This window comes from Nannobrachium achirus (genome assembly GCF_963921795.1).
Source record: "Nannobrachium achirus genome assembly, chromosome: 7".
NCBI classification, from domain to species: Eukaryota; Metazoa; Chordata; class Actinopteri; order Myctophiformes; family Myctophidae; genus Nannobrachium; species Nannobrachium achirus.
In genome coordinates this window covers 52,810,535-52,830,840 of record NC_137816.1, presented here as the reverse complement: position 1 = coordinate 52,830,840, position 20,306 = coordinate 52,810,535, and the positions used below count along the sequence as shown (strand labels likewise).

The 20,306-nt window shown below is 41.4% G+C and overlaps 1 protein-coding gene across 1 annotated transcript in view; it reads right to left on the bottom strand.

Moving 5' to 3' along the window:
• gpc5a (glypican 5a) overlaps positions 1-20,306 on the bottom strand; it is a 135,770-nt gene that overhangs the window by 25,268 nt on the left and 90,196 nt on the right. Inside the window, exon 8 of the mRNA XM_080729865.1 lies at positions 11,732-11,894. Coding sequence (XP_080585991.1) covers positions 11,732-11,894 — 163 coding nt within the window. The remainder of the gene's footprint in view (positions 1-11,731; positions 11,895-20,306) is intronic.

Here is a 20,306-nt window from a genome sequence, read left to right as displayed (position 1 = left end):
AAAGAGAACATGATTGAAAAATGGAAATGTGCCATTGAAGATAATGACAACTTACTGTGGTTAAAAGAATTGTAAAACAAAATAAAAACACCGTGGCAGAGAATTGATAAAGAAAAAAGCAAGAATGTTATTGTATTCTCATTTAAGAAAAGTGTTTACTCTAGTAAATCAAGAAGCAATTGTATAAAACTTTTGCCAAACATGGATAAGCTATTAGGAAAGAAAATGTCTCCAAACTAAACATTAGTCATTGCTCTATCTATATTTCTAGCCATGTACAGAAAATAAATAAATAATAAATAATGATCCACAGGTACTGATTACGTCAACAGTGACTGCAATATATTGTCGGGCAATACAGTATAGGTTATATATTTTTCTCGCAAGCTCTTGTTAATACTTTTCATTGGTTAAATATTTATAAAACCCACAAACAGCCTTAACCACTTTAAACATCCCTATTTGGGGCATGTCAGGTGATAGAAATGTATTTAAAAGAAAGAAAGAAAGAAAGAAAGAAAGAAAGAAAGAAAGAAAGAAAGAAAGAAAAACAGCACATCTACGACTAAAAGCTTACAAAGCATCACATTGCAGATTGGCTATACCGGTAATTGCCGATTTTTCTAATAAAATAGGACATAAGTGGGAAAAAGAGAAGACCCATGTGGCAGCAGACCTAGGTTGTTGGAGTAATTAATGATGGTCAATTTCCACAGACTTGTTCCTATACCCATTATGAAAATCTTTAAACTTCAGAGAAGAATCCTCAAGATGTACTGTGACACACATAATTCTGCTTTACTGAGACTTAACCCAGCTTGATATCTTTACACAGAATTTAGACGTTGTTTTGCTCCTCAAACCAAATCAGATGCTTTGTGTAATATGCATTGTGTCTACAATGTTGAAAGCAAAACTATGGACTTTACACACTATATTGCAATTATAAAATATCAGAATGTTCTAAATTGTGACGTAATTATTTGCTGTGTGTACATACAATTTTAGATAGTATACCATCTCTTTTGGAGACGCAGATGTAAAGATTGTTAACCATTATTTATTCAGGTAATCTCATTGAGACCTAAAGTCTCATTCTCAAGAGAGACCTGGTCAGACATTAGCAATGATCACACAAAGTTACAGACAGACTGGCTAATCAATACATGGACAAGATAAAAACTGATAATCATAGAATCAAGTGTAAATTGCAAGTACAAATATCCTCCTCCTGCTCCTGCCAGGAAGTTTACATTTACAGAGACCTTATCTCATTCGCGAGCCTTTGATGGTGAGAGCACAGCAATGTTTGTGCCACAGGCTGGTAAACACACATTCTGCTCTAAATCTGTATTTCTTTATTTGTGACTGAATCAAATATTGATGGTATTTTCTCATTTATTAATTTCCAAGTTCATCTCCCAATGCAGGTTTATCTCAATAAAATCTTAGATAATCACATGACAATTCCAGGAGGGTGAGCATGCAATGCCCAAGGAAAAATGTGATCCCAATAATAACAAATAATTTTAATCACAACTCTGTGTGTGTGTGTGTGTGTGTGTGTGTGTGTGTGTGTGTGTGTGTGTGTGTGTGTGTGTGTGTGTGTGTGTGTGTGTGTGTGTGTGTGTGTACACGTGCGTGCGTGTGCGTTTGCGTGTGTGTGGGGGACGGGGGTGTGTGTGTGTGCGTTTGTGTATATGCATGTGCATGTACACAGGTCATTGTCACCTCAGTAGCCACACACCAGCCTTCACATCGAAGTGCTCGGACACTACATCATCATCTGAAAAAGGCGATTAAAGTGCACATTCTTCCTCCAGCCCCTCCTACAGCATATCAGGTACGCTAGTCCTTGTGGTTACAGAGCATGTACTTTTTTTATGTTTACAGAATCAATCTTCCAGTACCAACGTCATGAGAGCGAATCCCACTCCCGGATGAGGTTTCTTATACCTCATCTAAAATGTGTCGCAAATAGTTTTATTAGGATTAAGGTTAGGTTTAGGCATAGTTTTTGTTACCCCAGTGAGGCGGACCACTCTGTCCACTTGTTGAGATCAGACAGCCCCTAATATTAACGCAGGAAGTAGTTACCGTAGGAAAAAGATTAGTGACTTTAAGCAACGCTACAGCAACGGCAGATGACGGTAACCGGAAATGATCAGCGCTCGATAGATCAACCTTCCGCCGTCGCAGCCGTCCCTACAGCGGCAGAGGCTACCTTTCCACGTAGCGTCTACAACGCCTGCTGCGTGGACGCGTCGCCATGGGAACCGAAGAGTTCAGTAACAGGTGTGGGACCCCGTCGCGGAAGGCTGTTGCTTAACGATTTTGACCGCTACGGCGATTACGTCATAGCAGCCGTAGTCCCGCCTCGCGTCGCGTTTGTAGAAACGGTCTGCTTAAACTGCCTAATGTTACAACAATGGAGGGGCGCCGCCTGAAGCGGACTTGAACAACGAGAGGCATCGCCGAGCGAGTCGTGAGACAAGCCAGTCGTCGTGTTGAATGTTGCGATTGTCCAGAACCGCCTAGCTCGGACAGGTATTGCATCCCTGACTTACATCGTTCCAGGGAAGGCTCAGTCCAGTGACTTTAAATCTAAGAATGTAAAATAATGGGAGTGGGAATAGTTGTTTGGCATATTTTGTATTCCTCTGCTCACAGGGCTACTAGGCTAGCACTAAAGCTAAAGCTAAAGACACGAAAAGTGTATATAAATCTGTGCATATATATATATATATATATTTCCACACAAATCTGGTTGTTACATTCCCATTGTTCATGAGAATATGTTAGTTTATGTTTATTTGTTGAAATGGCGGAATCTCTAAAATTCACCGAGAGGGGATGTTGCCTCTCGCAGGGCAGCAGGGCTCTAAAAGCGGGGGGCTTGCCACCTTTTTCCGCCCCGCTCCCCGTAGCGGGTGTGTCAGCGGCACTTTAAAATTGTGAATATACCCTGGAGCAATTTATTTATTTATTTATTTTTTACATTCATAGTTTTCATGTGAGACACATGTAATTCCATGTTTTGCTTGATTCAATGCTGTTCACACTTCTTGCTCCTTTTGGCAGGGAATCTGCAATTACCTGAGAAGCTGTGACTCATAGTAATTAACAGCACTTAATCATCCTTGCTGATTTCCATCTCTGTGTTGCCGGGTCTCTGGAGGGTACGAGTCACTTGAGGTGGCCTAATGTGATCACATAGTGTAATGAGGACCAAGATGGGGCTGATAATCACAGCCAGGTATTACAGAGACCATTAGGAAGGCACCAAACATTCTTAGCAGAATGTCTATTATATGGATGGATGGCAAAGTAGCCCATATCTCTATGCAATACTGTAGCTCTCATTTAAATGTCATACTGTTACACGTACAGTATGACACACACACACGCACGCACGCACGCACGCACGCACACACACACACACGCACACGCACACGCACACGCACACGCACACACACACACACACACACACACACACACACACACACACACACACACACACACAGACTAGTAATAATAATGTATATTGGGGGTATTCAATGTTTTTCAGGCCAAGGATCCCTTATATTAGCTGAGTGATAGATGAGATTTCATAGATGTTTGACAGCACTATCATCATTGTATGTCGAACACTTAACCACTTGAACCATTAATACTTAGTAAACCTGACTTTTCACTCTGTACTCGGTCTGCTCTTTTGTCCCCCTCCATACCAAACCTCTTTGCCGAAAATAGACGATCTACAAGCTCACAACACCTTGCCTCGCAGTAATTCTGTATTCATTCATGGGTAATTTCCCCCCTAGAGGTTCCGGACCCCCAAATGATATGTATAATGATGATGATGATGATTATGATGATTATCCCCGCCAGACCAGAACGGCCAAAGGCAAGGGATTATGTTTTCGCTCCTGAGTCTGTCTGTCCATACATTCGTCTGTCTGTCTGTCTGACAGAAAGACAGACAGACAGAGAGACAGACAGACAGACAGACAGACAGACAGCACTAACAAAATATACCCACATGCTCTTGATGTGGGGATATCAGCACTTTTCCACTGACAATGTGTATGTTTGATACACACATTGTCAAACATACATACCCAACAAACAAATGTTATGTCCCTCATACTTTTTTATCTGGATAAGGTGCACAGACCGATAATTAAATGACAACATTAAATCCCCTTTCATCAGGGCCAAAGTCATTACATTGCAAGAGCTGCTGTGGGGCAAACTGCAAATGGCAGTCAAGTAAATCAATGTGTAGTGGAGTTTAGTAATAACCACTCACAAAAATGCTGCATACACTCTCGCTTGCATTGTTTATGGTTGTTGTTGGGAACTACTCGAACTCAGGAAGAAACAGAAGTTGTTATTGATTACCAAAGGTTGTGGGGAAAAAAAACAGGAGAAATGGCTTGTAAACTTGATTCTATGCTCTGGAGTAGAATCTGTACATAAAATGACCTACAGTATGCAGTGAGCACTTTGATACAGGTTTGTGTTAAAAGGTGTTTTATTCTGAAAGTTAACTTTCCTGTTTTGTTTACCTGCATGTGATACACGATGATTGTGTGTATTGCAATCACCAGAGTTTGACATGATCAAAGATGTAGACTTTTTATTTTAATCTAGGCTGTTTGCAATAGCTGAATCGGTTTTCATTCATAATTTTGATAGATGTGTTGTTGTTTTTTCGATTGGGTTTTACTTCTGAGCAACAGTGAGCAATGTTGGATTTGTGTTTTCATTAGCTTTTTGGTAAACTATGATTTGACCTTCGGTGCATTTGTAGTGGTACTGTACATCCCATATGCAAAATAAACATGTATGCATACTGCAGTTCCTCAAATATTAATAATAAGTTAACAAAATCAAATGTTGGGTGACAGGGCTAGTCCGTTCTCTACGGCAGTGGTTCTCAACCTTTTCAGGCCGCGACCCCCAAAATAATCCTATTTTAACTGGGGACCCGCCACCCTGCACAAGCACTTGGAATTGTAGGAGTTATATTACATTTAGTTTGACTCGATCTATTCCATTGTGAAAATAGGCAATCTACATGCTCACCACGCCTCGCAATCTGCAATTTTCACAATTTCAGCCTCTAATATTTGACGATTTGACCAATGTTTGACCACTAAAAAGGTCTTAAAAATCCTTAAATTGTCACTTTAGAAATGTGCAGATACCCTCTATACATTTAACTTTATGTTGGTTTGTTTACTGTTGAGTGAGAAAACAATGTTAGCAGTTAGCTTAACATCTGGGGACCCTCCAAAATAATTTGCGGAACCCCCCTGGGGGTCCCAACCCACAGGTTGAGAACCACTGCTCTACAGTGAGTTACACCGATGATTGGTCTGCTTTTGTGGGGACATACTGTACAGACACCTGCTATAGACAGCTCATTCTCTTTGGATTCCTCTAATTGAATAGTGCTACACCAGTCATCACCAGGCTGATCCTAGATAGCAGAGGTGTTTTGTAAAGAAGAGCTCTTTCTAAGCCTTCAATATTCACAGGCATTTAATGAGGTTGGAATCATATCCAGTAATATCCTGCTGAGACACCATTAATTAATACAAAGTTTGCTAAAGGGGCCTTCCTCCATTTCACCTCGTTGTGCTTACTCTCAGAAAATCTATTTTTGTCTCTCTTCTGTTGCCACTGTGTCTGTCAGAAGTCTTACAATACACCTCTCATGCCAAGAGCACTCTTTGTATCTGAGCTGAGCCATAAAGAACCAGATAACAACACGAGAATACTGGAGCTTCTGGCTGAGGTTGAAACGGGAAGAAGCTTCAGTCATTATACTGCAGGCATTGCTGATTGGTCACAGAAAATGTGAGCATTGTACCGGATAAAGACACCAGATCCCAGTTTACCTTTTATGCAACTGTAAATTAAACCACTGCAAAGACTCTCATTAATTTACCTTCTGTTGTCGAATTACTGTTCATCTCATCAACATTCATACAAGGAAACTATGTTACAAATTATATTCAAAATACAGTCTGTTTAGTTTATGCACCATGACTAAATGACTTGAGACACTGAAATTCTCACTGAAAGGCCATAATGTCCAACAGTGGCCAAAACAGAGACAACTTCCCAGGATTTTACTTTTACTTATGTGGAAATAAAATCATATTCTTAAAGAGATTGATATTGTTTTTAATGTCTTGGCAGTCAAACAATCATGGAATGCTATCCTGCAACCTATGATGTCAAGAGAAGTGCACTAGTGCATGACTTGTGGTCCAAGAGGAACACAGCCCTCCCAGTCCATCTTCACGATTCGGGGCACAGGGGCGTCACAAGGGCGGGGGGAAGTGGGACTGAGTTACTAGGGCCCAAGTAGGCTAGTCAATCTAATGTTTGACCCAAAAGAAACTGCAATAGTAATGGTTCAAGGTTTTTTATGATCCTTAGGGTCATCCAAATAACATATTAAAAGTTGTGAATTATATATGTGGATCAAGATAAATTTAGGGGGTTCAAGTTTGGGTCCATTCACTTACTATACAGGAAAGAAAGACCCCCAAAGAATCTCTTGAAGTAGCATGTGAGGGGTCTAACTAGGGTTTTTTTATGATCCTGAATCCATTGCAAGCATTCGTTTTGCACAAAAAACATTCGTCGGGGTAGAAACGGACACCACAAAACGGAGCTGACCCCAGAAAAGTGATGACTCATCATCACTATACCATAGTTCTATGGGTCCGTTTTTAGCCTGAGGAATGTTTTTTGTGCAAAATAAATGCTTGCAATGGATTCAGAATCATGAAAAACCCCTAGTCAGACCCCTCACATGCTACTTAACACAACTACTGCCTCTTAATCTGAAGGTTTGCTTGGTGCCTCGGTGCCACGCCGTTTCCTCCATAGGCCGCCGCTATTATTTTGAAGGGCCGGAAGGGGGTTGTTTTTGTTTTTTTGGATTATCACTTGACGGCAACGATTACGTCATCTAGTCACATGACAGTGTGAGCCCAGAAGAGAACATGGCTGCGCCCAGCTTTTGTGTATAGTATGGAGAGTGGAGACCATCCTTTGTATAAGAATGTCCCTTTTGGAGAAAATGAAGTCTCTTTATGGGCCTCTCAATGGATTTACTATGGAGGACGTTAACTTCGCGTGCACGCCCGACGTGCGTTGTAAACAAATCGCGGACATTACCGATGCGGGCGGGACCGGAGCGACGTACAGTAAGTAATAATATCTTTACTGTATATACAGTAAGATTGACAGTCCTCGCCGTCAACGGCGCCATGGTATTAACCCTTTCACTGACGGTGAGCGTCGTCAAGGGCAGCAGAACAGTTAAAGAAGATTTTTTGGGGGGTCTTTTTTTCCTGTATAGTAAGTAAATGGACCCAAACTTGAACCCCCTGAATTTACCTTGATCCACTAAATATATCATTCACAACTTTTAATATGTTATTTGGATGACCCTAAGGATCATAAAAAACCTTGAACCATTAATATTGCAATTTCTTTTGGGTCAGGCCCTTTTTTAGCTTAGATTGACTGGCCTAAAGGTGGAGGGGCCTTATCTCAGACAGTCTCTTACAATTCCTATATGTTTTTATTTTGTTTAAGATATTTCAAGGTTGGTTCAGTATCTTAATGTTAAAAAGTAATTCCTGAGTGAAAACTAGATGGGGGCTCGCAACTCACTTTTTAAATCCTCCAACTTGTATTTATGGCAAACAGCAGCAGATGCGATGTTTCGATCCTTTTTCAAGTATAACAGTAATTGCCTGTTCACAGGAGAAAGTGATCAGGGGAAAGAGGGAGCAGCATGGTGCATGGAGCATACAGAGATTATTGTGTATTAATTCATGTCGAACTGTGAACGGCGCGCTGATTAACAAGCTCTACTGGGTGTGGGTTTGGGACTGTTGAGTGTAGACAGAGTGCGTTTAGTTTGACTGTGAAGTGACAGCCGGGGGGCTAAACCTGCAGCCATCAGCAAAGCGACGCCTGCCATAGTCTTGGTCTGCATAGATACGAGTGGAGAGACTACAGTTGGATGGAACGCCAGGTGGTCGCCGCGGAAGTTTTGCATCGAGCCGTGGAGTGTAAATCCTGCTGTTCATCTCTGCAGTGCATCTCTGCTGAGCTCAGGGGTGTCGCACCAAATTCTGGGTACAAGGATTCACTGCGGGCCCCCCATGAATGTTCTTCATAGGGGGAGGGGTTTTAACCCATTTAGACTGGGAACGCATGATTACGCATCATTTTGTGCTTTAACTATTGAAAAATAGCAGATATACAAGCTCACAGCGTGGCAACGAGTACCGCGCTGCGACCTTGTAGATCTGCTATTTTTGAAAAAATATCTTTGAATATTTCAAATTCTTCTGAGGTTTTTTGAAAAACCTATGTTTGTATGTCAGTGGTGAGGAGGAAGAGGAAAGTCCGCACACTGATTCGTAGCTCCGAATCAGTGTGCGGACTTTCCTCTTCCTCCTAAGTACGTATTTTTGTCCAGCACCTGAAACTTTTTATGGGATGTGCGTGCCTCCTCCTGAACTTTATGTATGTCAGTGGTGCTCAAACCTTTTCATGTGAAGGACCCCCAAAATGTTATGTATTTGGCCACGGACCCCCATCTCAAAATATTTAGTTCCAGGGACCAACCAGAATCAAAATCTGAATTACAAATGTTTGCTTAAAAAAGACATACGGTATATATTCAAAGACTTGCACACATTTTCACGACTTTTCAAAAATAGCTGATCTACAAGCTTGCAGCGCGGCACCCCACTCCCCCCCTCCCGTATGACGCCCCTGGCTGTGACTGCTACAGATGTAGTAGGAACTGTTCTAAATACAGGTACAGAGTTGTAGTTTTTTTTTTTTTTTTCATGGGCTCCAACTTTAAGCGCGTAGACAGAGTGTGTTTAGTTTGACTCTGAAGTGACAGCCAGGTGGGATAACCTGCCATCTGTGGAGATACACCCACCATGGTCTTCATCTGCACAGACCAGAGTGGAGACTGCAGTCAGACAGAACGTCTGAAGGGGTTTGTCACTGAAGTTTTGCTACCTCTTCTAATACCACCAAAAATACCATTTTCATCATGACTTTTTATATTACCGGTATATTAAAGAAACCTCTGTCCATCAGTCAGTCAGTCAGTCACAAGGAAAGGCCGTCTGTCCCATGCTTCTCCTCAGTGGGTTGAGCAATTGATCTCAACTTGCACACGGACATTGAACATATGCATAAAATGACGACACCCATTTTTCAGTTTTCACTTTCCCAAAATGGAGGCTGTTTATTAGCGGTTTTGTGTAATCAAAAATCAAGGCCTGTTAGGCCTATGGGATCTGTTGTCATGCTTGGATCGTCTTGCCCCATACATAACTCAGTCTGCAAAATACTTGCGCACATCCCTGGTAGTGGGTATGGACTAGTCACTAGTGTTATTGATTCTTCAAAAGAAATTGTATAATTATTAGCATTTCTTCAAAACACACTTTTTGTTTATACTCCATCATTTAGACTTTTCATATTCCATCCCGATTGGCTTTGATTTCCTTTCAAAGTCTGGGAGAGCCGGAGAAATTTTGACTAACACATTGAGGGGCCTACAAAAACAGAGAGCGAAAAGCAATTTCACTTACACCCATGGGAGCCACGAACCCTACAAATGTTATTGTTGATTTTTTTTTCTCACCAAATTGGGTAAGAAATGTATTTTGAGTCATGTCACAACGAACAGGATTTGATACTCCATACTGTTTGCCTGTAGCTGCTGTCAAAATGTGTTGGTGGGTGGGTCTTAAAACAAATGTCAATAATATCATGAACAACATCCCCAAATTGGAATCACATGTTGAGGGGCCTCTGTACAGTGCACCTCCAAAAGCGCTTTCCCTTGTGCTCATTGGAGGTGTTTTCCTGTTGCTATATTTATTTTATTTCTTCAGTTTTATGTAAAGTAGTGCTTTATGAATACAGTTATTATTATCATTTGACCAAGGGTCATAAAGTAGTGGACAGATGGTATGTAGAGGTTACTAGTACAAACAGATTCAGTATGACTTTGGGAGACAGACAGTGTTGTCTGACAGGAAAAGCAGGGTCCGCTCAAGAGTATTTGTGATGGTAGCTTTTACAAAAAGCAAGTGGTGATAGACGTCAGCTTTCTAATGCTTAAACAATTATCAGCATCTTCCTTGAGATACCAGGGCTTGAATAAGACTGACAGGCAGTAGAGGAAACATTTACATAGCCGGAACAGTCTGTTTGGATGACCTCCACTGCACTACCCTGGGCCGTGTGAGATAGGGTGATTAATCAGGTTGTTAGCATGTCTGATGGAGACCAAACGAGAAGCCGACGAGAGGCTTAGAGAAACAAAGAGTGAAAGGCGATACAAAATGAGAACATAATATATCATACAATGCAGATGTCACCTAAAGGGAACACTATTTTTTAAAATGATAGGCTTTGATTGAAATAATTGCCCGAGAGCAACCATTATGTTTAATAAGTATTATTATATATGTCATGATTTCATGAAATGGAGACAGGAGCAAATGTTGCAGAGATATAGTGATACCAAACTGCACCACTTAGGTAGCCTGCTTCCAGACCATAGACCCCACCCACTCTCAGAGTGGACTCTTTCTCTGGTCTGGAGCTGAGTACATGAATCGGCATTTATTTTTGGCTGCTCCAATGAGCGCGGGGGGTGGGGGTGGGTCTAACGAATATCCAATCCGCGCAGCAGTTGAAACGATTCAAATGAAGTTCACACACACAGGCAGGCAGAGGAAGGCACACACACACACGCGCGCGCGCTGATTTCACCAAGCTGTAATGTTGATTACATGTTTCTGGTCGCAGTTCTGTGTGGAAGCAGTCACTGGCACAGACAGAGACACACACACAATCACACACACACTCCGCGACCCTGCGTCGCGTCCACCGTGCGTCGCGATCACCGTGCGTCGTGATCACTCGCGCGCGGACGCACACGTGCACGCTCGCAAAAAAGTCCCTCCCCCGTAAATCGCTCAGAATAGGGCACAGTTTCAGACTACTGCGTGAGCTGAGTCTGAGATCAGGCTACCACTTAGGTCTATATTGCACTTTTTCTTTTTTTGATCTGAACTTAACCCCGTAAAAAATGCGGTTATGTGTCAATTGGAAAGACCCTGCATTAACACATAATAATGAAAACGAGGGTTGGCAGATTTATTACAGACTTTGTTTGACCTTAAACTTCACATTCATTGTTGGATTCAGGTTTCAAATCGAAGGTAATTTATTAGATCACAAATTACATGAACATGGGATAAATTGTTAGCCAATATCAGACAAAACTAAAAGCTTGGAGTACTAGCACCCCAATTTGAAAAACTTTGTTGTAAATAATCATATTTTAACTGGGGACCCTCCACCCTGACGAGCGCTAAGAATTGAGCCATTACATTTTGTATGACACAGTTATATTGTAAAAATAGCAGATCTACATGCTCACACCGCCTCACACGTTGTCAGCATGTAGATCGGCTCATCATGTAGATCACTGAGCATGTAGATCGGCTCATCATGTAGATCACTGAGCATGTAGATCGGCTCATCATGTAGATCGGTGAGCATGTACAGGTAGATTGGCTCATCGGGTCCCGACCCACAGGTTGAGAACCACTGCAATAGAGGGCCATGGAGGCCAACGGTGACTTACATTTGGAGACTCTGAGGACCTTCCTCTTCACCTCGCCACCCCCTGAACCGCTGCAACCATCCTCATCATCACAGTCACCACTGTAGTGTCCTTCAGCATCTCCACTTCCCGTTTCGATCTGATCCAATGTCCCCAACTTAGGAATTGATTTCCCCTGCAACAGCTGCAAATGAAAAACATGCACTTTATAATTAAGAAAAAAAGGATTACTGCACACGAAACATGAATGAATTCAAAGGGCCATGTTCTGGCCAGTCTATTTTCAGGGCATTCAATTCTATCTTATAGTAGTTAGTTAGTTATTGAAGGATACAACATCAACAGATTCTGTATACTGTGTACTGTATGTCACCCCTGTGACAATATTTGATTTCATATGAACATTGATCTAATAGATTTTTGGGGAAACATAGCCTGTATTTAGCCTGTATACCATCATCCGCTATCATCAGGGGAAAATATTTTACAGCGTGAGTTAAGAGGAAGCCCACTATTCTCATCCTCAGAGGCCTGCAGGGCAACGAAACTCTATATACTATATTGCCCTGCAGTCGAATCTCAATCAAAGGCTTAGTGAACTCTGTACCAGGCAAAATGCTTGCTCTAATTGCCTCATTTAAATTCATGGCGAATCACAGAGGACAAGAGAGAGTGCTTTGTGTTGATCAGAAAGGTAGTGTCTATGCTAATTAGTTACTGTCGTGGCTCGATACAGGGGAGTAGATATGTCAGGGCTAATGCCACAGCTGAGCCACGGGGGAGCTAGAACAAATCTATGCTGGTGATATAGCCTTGCCGAGCTCCCTATTTCTCAGCTATAACAACGAAGTGACTATAAAACCACAAGTAGTAAGGTGCTGTGTTTGGTTAAACTTTTAATTGTGTACGGTAGCATCCGGGAGCAGTGATCTTTGATCATGGACTATGGTGCATTTCCACTAGACATGGGAGCTGAAGGGTTTGCTTCACAGTCCAGGAAGATTTACAGTAGGCCTAGGCCTATACTGTAGGACACCGTAATATTTTATCCTCTGATCTCAATCTACAGAGGAAATTGCATCTTGCAGTAACTGGCCAGTGCACAGGGTACAAAAACGAGATATGGCATGAGAAAAACATGAAAGCTTGAAGACGACAGTTTCCAAGGAGATGAATGGGATAACAGCATTTTTCCCTCGGTTAACTAACAACACTGAATATGTGTGCATATTTGCGTGTGTGTGTGTGTGTGTGTGTGTGTGTGTGTGTGTGTGTGTGTGTGTGTGTGTGTGTGTGTGTGTGTGTGTGTGTGTGTGTGTGTGTGTGCGCGCGCACGCGTAAAAAGTGTATAATGTGTGAAAAATAGAAACATAAACCAACAGAGAGAAAGGCAAAGAAAGAGAGGTGAAAGAATATATAAGTGGTTTAACTATAACTTTCGGTACATAAGTATATTTACTTAAGTTGAATAACTGAATTTTATCTGTAACAGAGTATGTCTACATTGTGGTATTGGTACTTTTACTTAGGTACAAAATGTGAGTACTCCTTTCACCTAAGTTCCACCGCCGCTGATATCAGCCCTTGTGTCGTTGACACAAGGGCCCATGTCATTGATAATCACAGCTGTCATTACAGTGTAACTGCACAACCTCAAGAGCGACATTTGCTTTAATACAGCAGTTATGATTTTAACATCTTTGTTTCTTTGAATTGTTAGCATGCAGGACCAAAATACATACTGGACAATATAGCTCATTTTGTCACTACTGTTGTGCCTAAGATAATGTCATAAATTACATGAAATATATATGCAGACGGTGGAGTGGACTAATTAAGACCACTGCAGGCAGCGGATGTTATCTTTAGAGCTGGGTTTTATTTCTGCTATGCTGCTGGTACTTGTCTGAAGTCCTGCATTTATATTAAGCTGCTCAAACATGTGGATATGGTTGGAAGGATCTATGTTATCTAGACTTAAATGTTTCCGGGAAATGCAGTTCCTGGTAGTGCCCAGGGGGAAGGATTACTTTTTTTTCATGTGCATGTTCTATTCAAAGCATTTGTCTTGGGGGCCAGTAAGCTACAGTAGAAACATGAGATCAAATGGGTAAATGGCTACTGCTGTTGAACAATTGTCAGAGAAATGTGTATATTAAATATGCTTTTATTAAAGAATTAGAAAATAAATAAAAAAACAGGGTAAGGGTTAGGGATGGGACCATATGCAGATTTCATGTCACGATTGATTGATTGATTGATTGATTGAGTATTTTATTAGACAAAAGTGGAGAACAGTATAGTCAATACATTAAAGAATGTAGTACAGTACAAGTACAGTTAAGCACCCTGCCTAAAAGGAACATCGCAAATAAGTCTTTTTACAGTCTTTTTTACATCGCAAGTCCTAGCAAGTCTGAGCGATTTAGGATAATATCGCGATAAATCAAATTATGTTTAAAATTACACTTTTGTTAAACCACTTGAACCCCAGGCAGCATCCATATTCTGGGGCGGAATGTTTGCCAGAAATAGACGATCTATAAGTTCACAACGTGTCGCGTTGTGATCTTTTAGATCGGCTATTTTTGGCAACGGGATTTGGTAGAGAGTGACAAAAAAAGACTATCAATTAAATTAGGTCCGCTTTACCAATTATATAGAGGGTTCAAGTGGTACAGAGATCAACCTAAGAAAAAGTGAATTGAATCCAGTGCATGTTGAATCAAATCTCTGCAATACGATTATTGTGAGTGATTTTTATTAGGATAAACGATAATAAGGATTATCGCCCCATCCCTAGTACCTATAACTGCTCAAAAAAAGAAGGGGAAAAAAATACAGTATAAAAGTAAAAATTACCAAATATAGAATGTGCCATGAACTATCTGCTATACAGTCTGTTGAAGGACTCTTGGCAACAACTAGGCTGCTGTGATTGGAGGAATGTATTTTCTCCTCATAAAACAGATGCTGCTATAGTAGATTCAGACTCATGCAGATGGGATAGAAATGGCATCCAATATAATTGCGACCGTACCGGTAGGTCGCATTTACTACCAAAACCTCCACCGGCTGTCTGTGGGTCAGTCAGTCCGTCACACTTTTGCCCTGCTCATATCTCCACAACCGTTGCCCCCATCCATGCCAAATTTTGCACACACACTCCTTGACTGCCAAACTACAACCTCCAAGGACCCCCGGAGCCCCCCCCCAGATGTAAAAAATGACCAAATGTGCTCACACGTCACACGTCACACTTTTTCCCTGCTTATATCTCCACACCCGTTGACCCGATCCATGCCAGATTTTACACACACACTCCTTGCCTGCCAAACTACAACCTCCAAGGACCCCCGGACCCCCAGATGTAAAAAATGACCAAATGTGCAAAAATGACCAAATGACCACCCCAATGGGGCTGCTCACGGGGAATTCCCGGGGACCACCGACTCCTGGTGCTCCAGAACAGATGCAAAAGTGGTGGCGCCCCCAGTGGAGGACCCCCTGCCACTGCAGCGCACATAAAATGCCGTAACTCGGGCTAGGAGCGTCCGGGAGAGCCGGGGCCGGTACCTATTCGTCCGCCAAGGCAACGCGGAGACCCCACCCCTCATTTCTCACATGGCCCTATTCTAGCGCCACCTTCAGGCCTATTTTTAAAACACATTTTTGGACACTGCTCCTACAGTTTTTGCCCTAAAATCACGAATATCACTACACAGCATGTCTACACTCATGTCATCAACATGGATCAGGAAGATTTTGGAAAAACAAATTTTTGCCCTATTTGTGGAGATAAGCCACCTACGGTCGCTTATCTCCCGATTAGGGAGTCTTACTGGTACTATAATGCCTCTATCCATTTAGACATAACAAATGTTTTGCTGTTACATTAGCACAATTTCTCAAGGCAGTGACTGTGAAAAAGGAACTGAATTGCCCTGCGCACACCATAGAGGTAAAATACAGTATAACAGAGGGCGGACTGCCCTGCCCCCAGCTATTTATTTCAATGCAAGTTTCTCAGTGGTGTTTGAATCACCCGGAAGTAGTAGAATTGGCCTAGATATATACACAAGTTTCCTATGTCCCATGAGCCTTTGCATGAAAGGTGGGCATCACTTCCTGTCCTCTTAGCCGTTTCATATGATTGGTTGTGCTGCTGTGAATCTCTGCATGGTGATTACTTGGTGATTTGTTCAGTTATTTGAATCAGCTGTGTAGAGGAAGTGAAGCTCACATTTTTCCCCAGTAAGCTTGTTGGGAAACTTGTGGATAGGCCAATTTTCCGGAAGTGTTGAGCACCGAGCAGGCGCACTAGGGTACGCAGTAGCATTAGCATTAGCATTAGCATTAGCACACGCAGGAGCGTTTAACTGCAATCCCAGGTTTGACCACCAGGCTGGAAGCTTCAACGTTCTATCGTGGTTCTGGGGGCTTGGCGCACACCCATTTTCACACAAAAGAAAAATGCTACACATGCATGCTAATTTTGCGGGACTAAGCGTGTGTTGTGCATCAGTGCATGTCTGATGTCTTGACAATTTCATTCATCTTCAGTAGACTTGACTACTGTAATGGTATCTTTACAGCCCCCCCCCCCCTCCCTCAGCCCCCCCACTTGAACTGCGCAAGTCCTTACTAATACCAAGAAAGTGGTTCAGCTCTTAGATCGTTACACTGGCTCCCTGTCTGTCAAAGGATTGATTTCAAAATACTTCTGTTGGGCTATAAAGCACTGAATGGTTTAGGGTCAAAATACATTTCATGAACCACCCAGACTTCTTAGGTCATGCTGCTACTTCTTTTAAAAAAGCTTTTAAGACAATTTTCTGTTTCCTGCTGCTATTTAGCACTGTTGCACTGTCATTTTATTCTCTCTAATAACTATAATTATGTGGGCATCCACACTGATGTTATATGGGTGTTCATATTAAATATTGCCAATGTAAGCCAGTAAGATAAATGAGGAGTTTTTTAACTGTAAATGGTAAATGGTGCATTTATATAGCACCTTCCAAGGCGCTTCACAGAGATTGTGCATTACATTCACCCGTCCCATTCACACACACATTCATACACCGATGGCGGAGGAAACCATGGAACCAGGCACCAACCTGCTCACCGGGAGCAACTAGGGGTTCAGAGTCTTGCTCAAGGACTCTTCGACACTAACTCTGGGGGAGCCCGGGATCGAACTGGGGACCCCTCTGGAACCCTCTGTGTCCCATAATAAAAATATAATCCTTAGCTTAGGGAAGGACCGGCCAGTAGACCAGTGGACCTCTGATGTCATACTCATGTCACTAAGACTCAGTTCCCATTCCCAATGTAGCTATATGGGAGTGTGTTGTCTAACCTCAATGTGTCGTCATTGGCATCAGGCACAAACAAATCAGTCAGCTCCACATATGGGCACAAAAGGGACAAGGACTGATAGTTACAGAGATCTCCATATATGGGCATAAAAGGGACAAAGCCTGGCAGAGACAGAGATCTCCATATATGGGCATAAAGGGACAAGGACTGGCAGATACAGACTGAGATCTCCATGTATGGGCATAAAGGGACAGTGTTGGGAAAGTTCACTTTCTACATGAACTAGTTCAAACATGTCTGATGAACCAAACCACTTTTTTTGCATGTCATGAAGAAACTTTTAATCTAAAATATCCCACTGGTTCATAAATATATCTTGGGTACCTTGGTAAATAAAATGTTTACATGCAAAAGTTTTGCCCAAACTATTAAAATCTGCAAACATAACAAGAAGCATTGATCATGTCTGTGATGTGGATGAGAACAAAAAGGTCCCAATGTGGTCTCCATCTCTGAATTGAACTGATGGTCAGTCAATTTGTATAAAAAGAGCCATATATCATGTCTATATGATTGTTAATCAATGAAACTGCAAGGGAAAAAAGGGGGAAGATACATGCTAATTCCCTGCATGTGTGCTAGTTTTTCCTGGGTATCTGTCCCTTTCTTTTGCTCTTCTGTCACACTTTTTCTCTCAGAGAAGTCATTTATGAAGAAATTAATCCAGGTGCTTAACGTTTTCTCTGTAGAGTAGGCTAGTTATATTTATATTTATCAAGGTCATACTTTGGCTAAGTAGTTCCCTGTATGGTAGACCTTTTGCTGTTGAAAATTCATCGTTTTGTCATCTGATTCTTTTCCCATGCAACTTCTTTTCTGGTACCGGTATATCATTTTGGTGCAGTGCGGTGTCGTGCTGTGCTGTGTTGTGTCGGGCTAATAGCTGTAGTCAAAAAACGGCTAATTTGTGGAGAGAGAGGGAGGGGGGGAGGGGGGGGGGGGGGGGTTGGATCAACAAGTTCTTGTTCTAGAATCCGTCTGACCTTTTTCTCCATCACCGGAAAATTGAGCCTGGCAGCCTGAGGGGTGTGTGCATACACTCCCACTCTGTACACAGCTGAAAACGTGCAATTACACACTGACACGATGAATTACATTTTTCATTTATTTAACAAACAAACAAACAAGACGGTCAAAATGATGCTCCAAATCAAAACCTACATCTGATGTACCTAACTAGCTATAAACATATTCCACGTCACACTTTGTTTAAATGATTCTCTGCATTTGTTCTAAAGAGTAACCCCTTTAACAGAAAGAAATACAGTGATATTTTACATTTGTCTTCACTAACAGACTTTAAACAGACTCCTCTCAAATGTATTTACTTTCTCATTTGGAACAAACTTTGGGATCGGTAATAATCCTTTTTTTGTCAACCCAATCTGGCTAGCCATCGTCAAAGAAAAGGTTGGTCCTTTTCACTTCTGCAGAGCATAGAAGTCTGTCCTCGAGAGACTACGGTCAACCAGATCTTTACATTTTAGTGCTTTTAGTTTAGTAAAGAGTTGGTTAGTTGGTTCTCTGTAAGGTGTTTTATTTACAATTCCTATGGCTCTTTTTTTTAAGTATTTATGAATGAAATTATGATTTATGATGAAAGATCATGCAACTTTTACACAAACATGAATCTCCAACATGAATAAGAATACATCATTTTCAAATGAATCTACAGTTGCACAACTAAATAGTTTTTTAGCTGTTTTTTCTTCTTTTAATGTACTGTATATGTCTCATACTTTGCTGCAACGAACCTTAGGATGGACATGTAACCTTGCATGATCATTTATTACTGTATATGATTGGGGAAAAGAAAACATGATTTATATAGTTAAAGAAAACGTGTGTCTACAACACTGTCCATTTTAAAGTAAAGAGCCAAAACACCACTATTTCTGCTATCCTGATCAATATGCAGTGGTGTAATGTAACCAAGTATGTTTATTTAAGTGCTGTACTGTACTTAAGTATGCCTACATTTTTTTGTTATTTGTACTTGAGTATTTCCAATTTCCAATACTTTTACTTCTACTCCACTACATCTTGGATCCAAATATTGTACTTTTACTCCACTAAATTTATTTGAAAACTTAAGTTACTAGTTACTTTGTAGATTGATTATTATTACAAAACATACATTAACCACTTCAGCCCTAAATACATTTTGGCCATTTGCGATGCATTGTGAAAAATCTGCTATTTTCAAATATCTTTATGCATTTGAAAGATGTTGACATGGGACATACTGCACAATGAGTACTTTCTACGGTCCCTTGCTGAAGAAAATAAAACAAACATAGCATGTTTTGATGATATACGACTACCTATGACCTATGGAAAATTGCAGCCAATAAGAGATCACTTTTAATGTTGTTGATAGAAAATAGACACATTTAGACCTGAAATAAATGTCATATTGTAATGTAATTACCAAAAGTGTTAGCATTAATTCATATTTATCCATGCATTTATTTCATGGCACTCAATCCCAAGAATGTTCAAATAATAATAATGATATCTAGAAAAGTTATCTGACCCACTCTCACCTGTACAACCGCATTCATTAGCTCTGCTGTTTCCTGACTCACTCCGCCCACCTCTCGCCTGTTCCCACTTCCCCTCGTCAGCCCTGCTGCTGCCAAACTTCCCCATCACTCTGTCAGAAGATTGTAAGCATTGCTACTTTAGCTCTCTAACCTACTGTAGCATTCTGTGGTTTTGTGTTCCGTTTCAGTATTCTATATATTTCAAATTCCGAGTTGCCAGGTACTGTGTGCTTGTCCTGCTCCCTATGGATACGTTCAGACAGTCAGAGGCAGATGCATTGACCCCCAACCACTCCCATGTTAAGAGAATAACCCGGAAGAGGCGATAGGTGTCTGACCGAAGACGCATTATGCCTTTGTGGGGTCACAAGCTCAAGGGTTCAATACAGGTCATGGTTCAGCACTGCTGTAATCTCACCCGGTAGAGACACTCACTTACCAATGGGGCAGACCTTAACGCAGGAAGAACGTCACATTGTTGACACTCACATTAGCTGCTCAAGTTCAAAGTTAATGGAGTAATGCGTTACGCAGCCTTGTGAGCCTTCGTGTGTGGACGCGCCCTATTTGGATTCGTTTGCCTGTTTTGGACTGCTGTCCTGGTTTTGACCTCTTCCTGCCTCACCTCACTGTAAGTCTTGTTCTTCTTGCCTTTTAATACATTCATT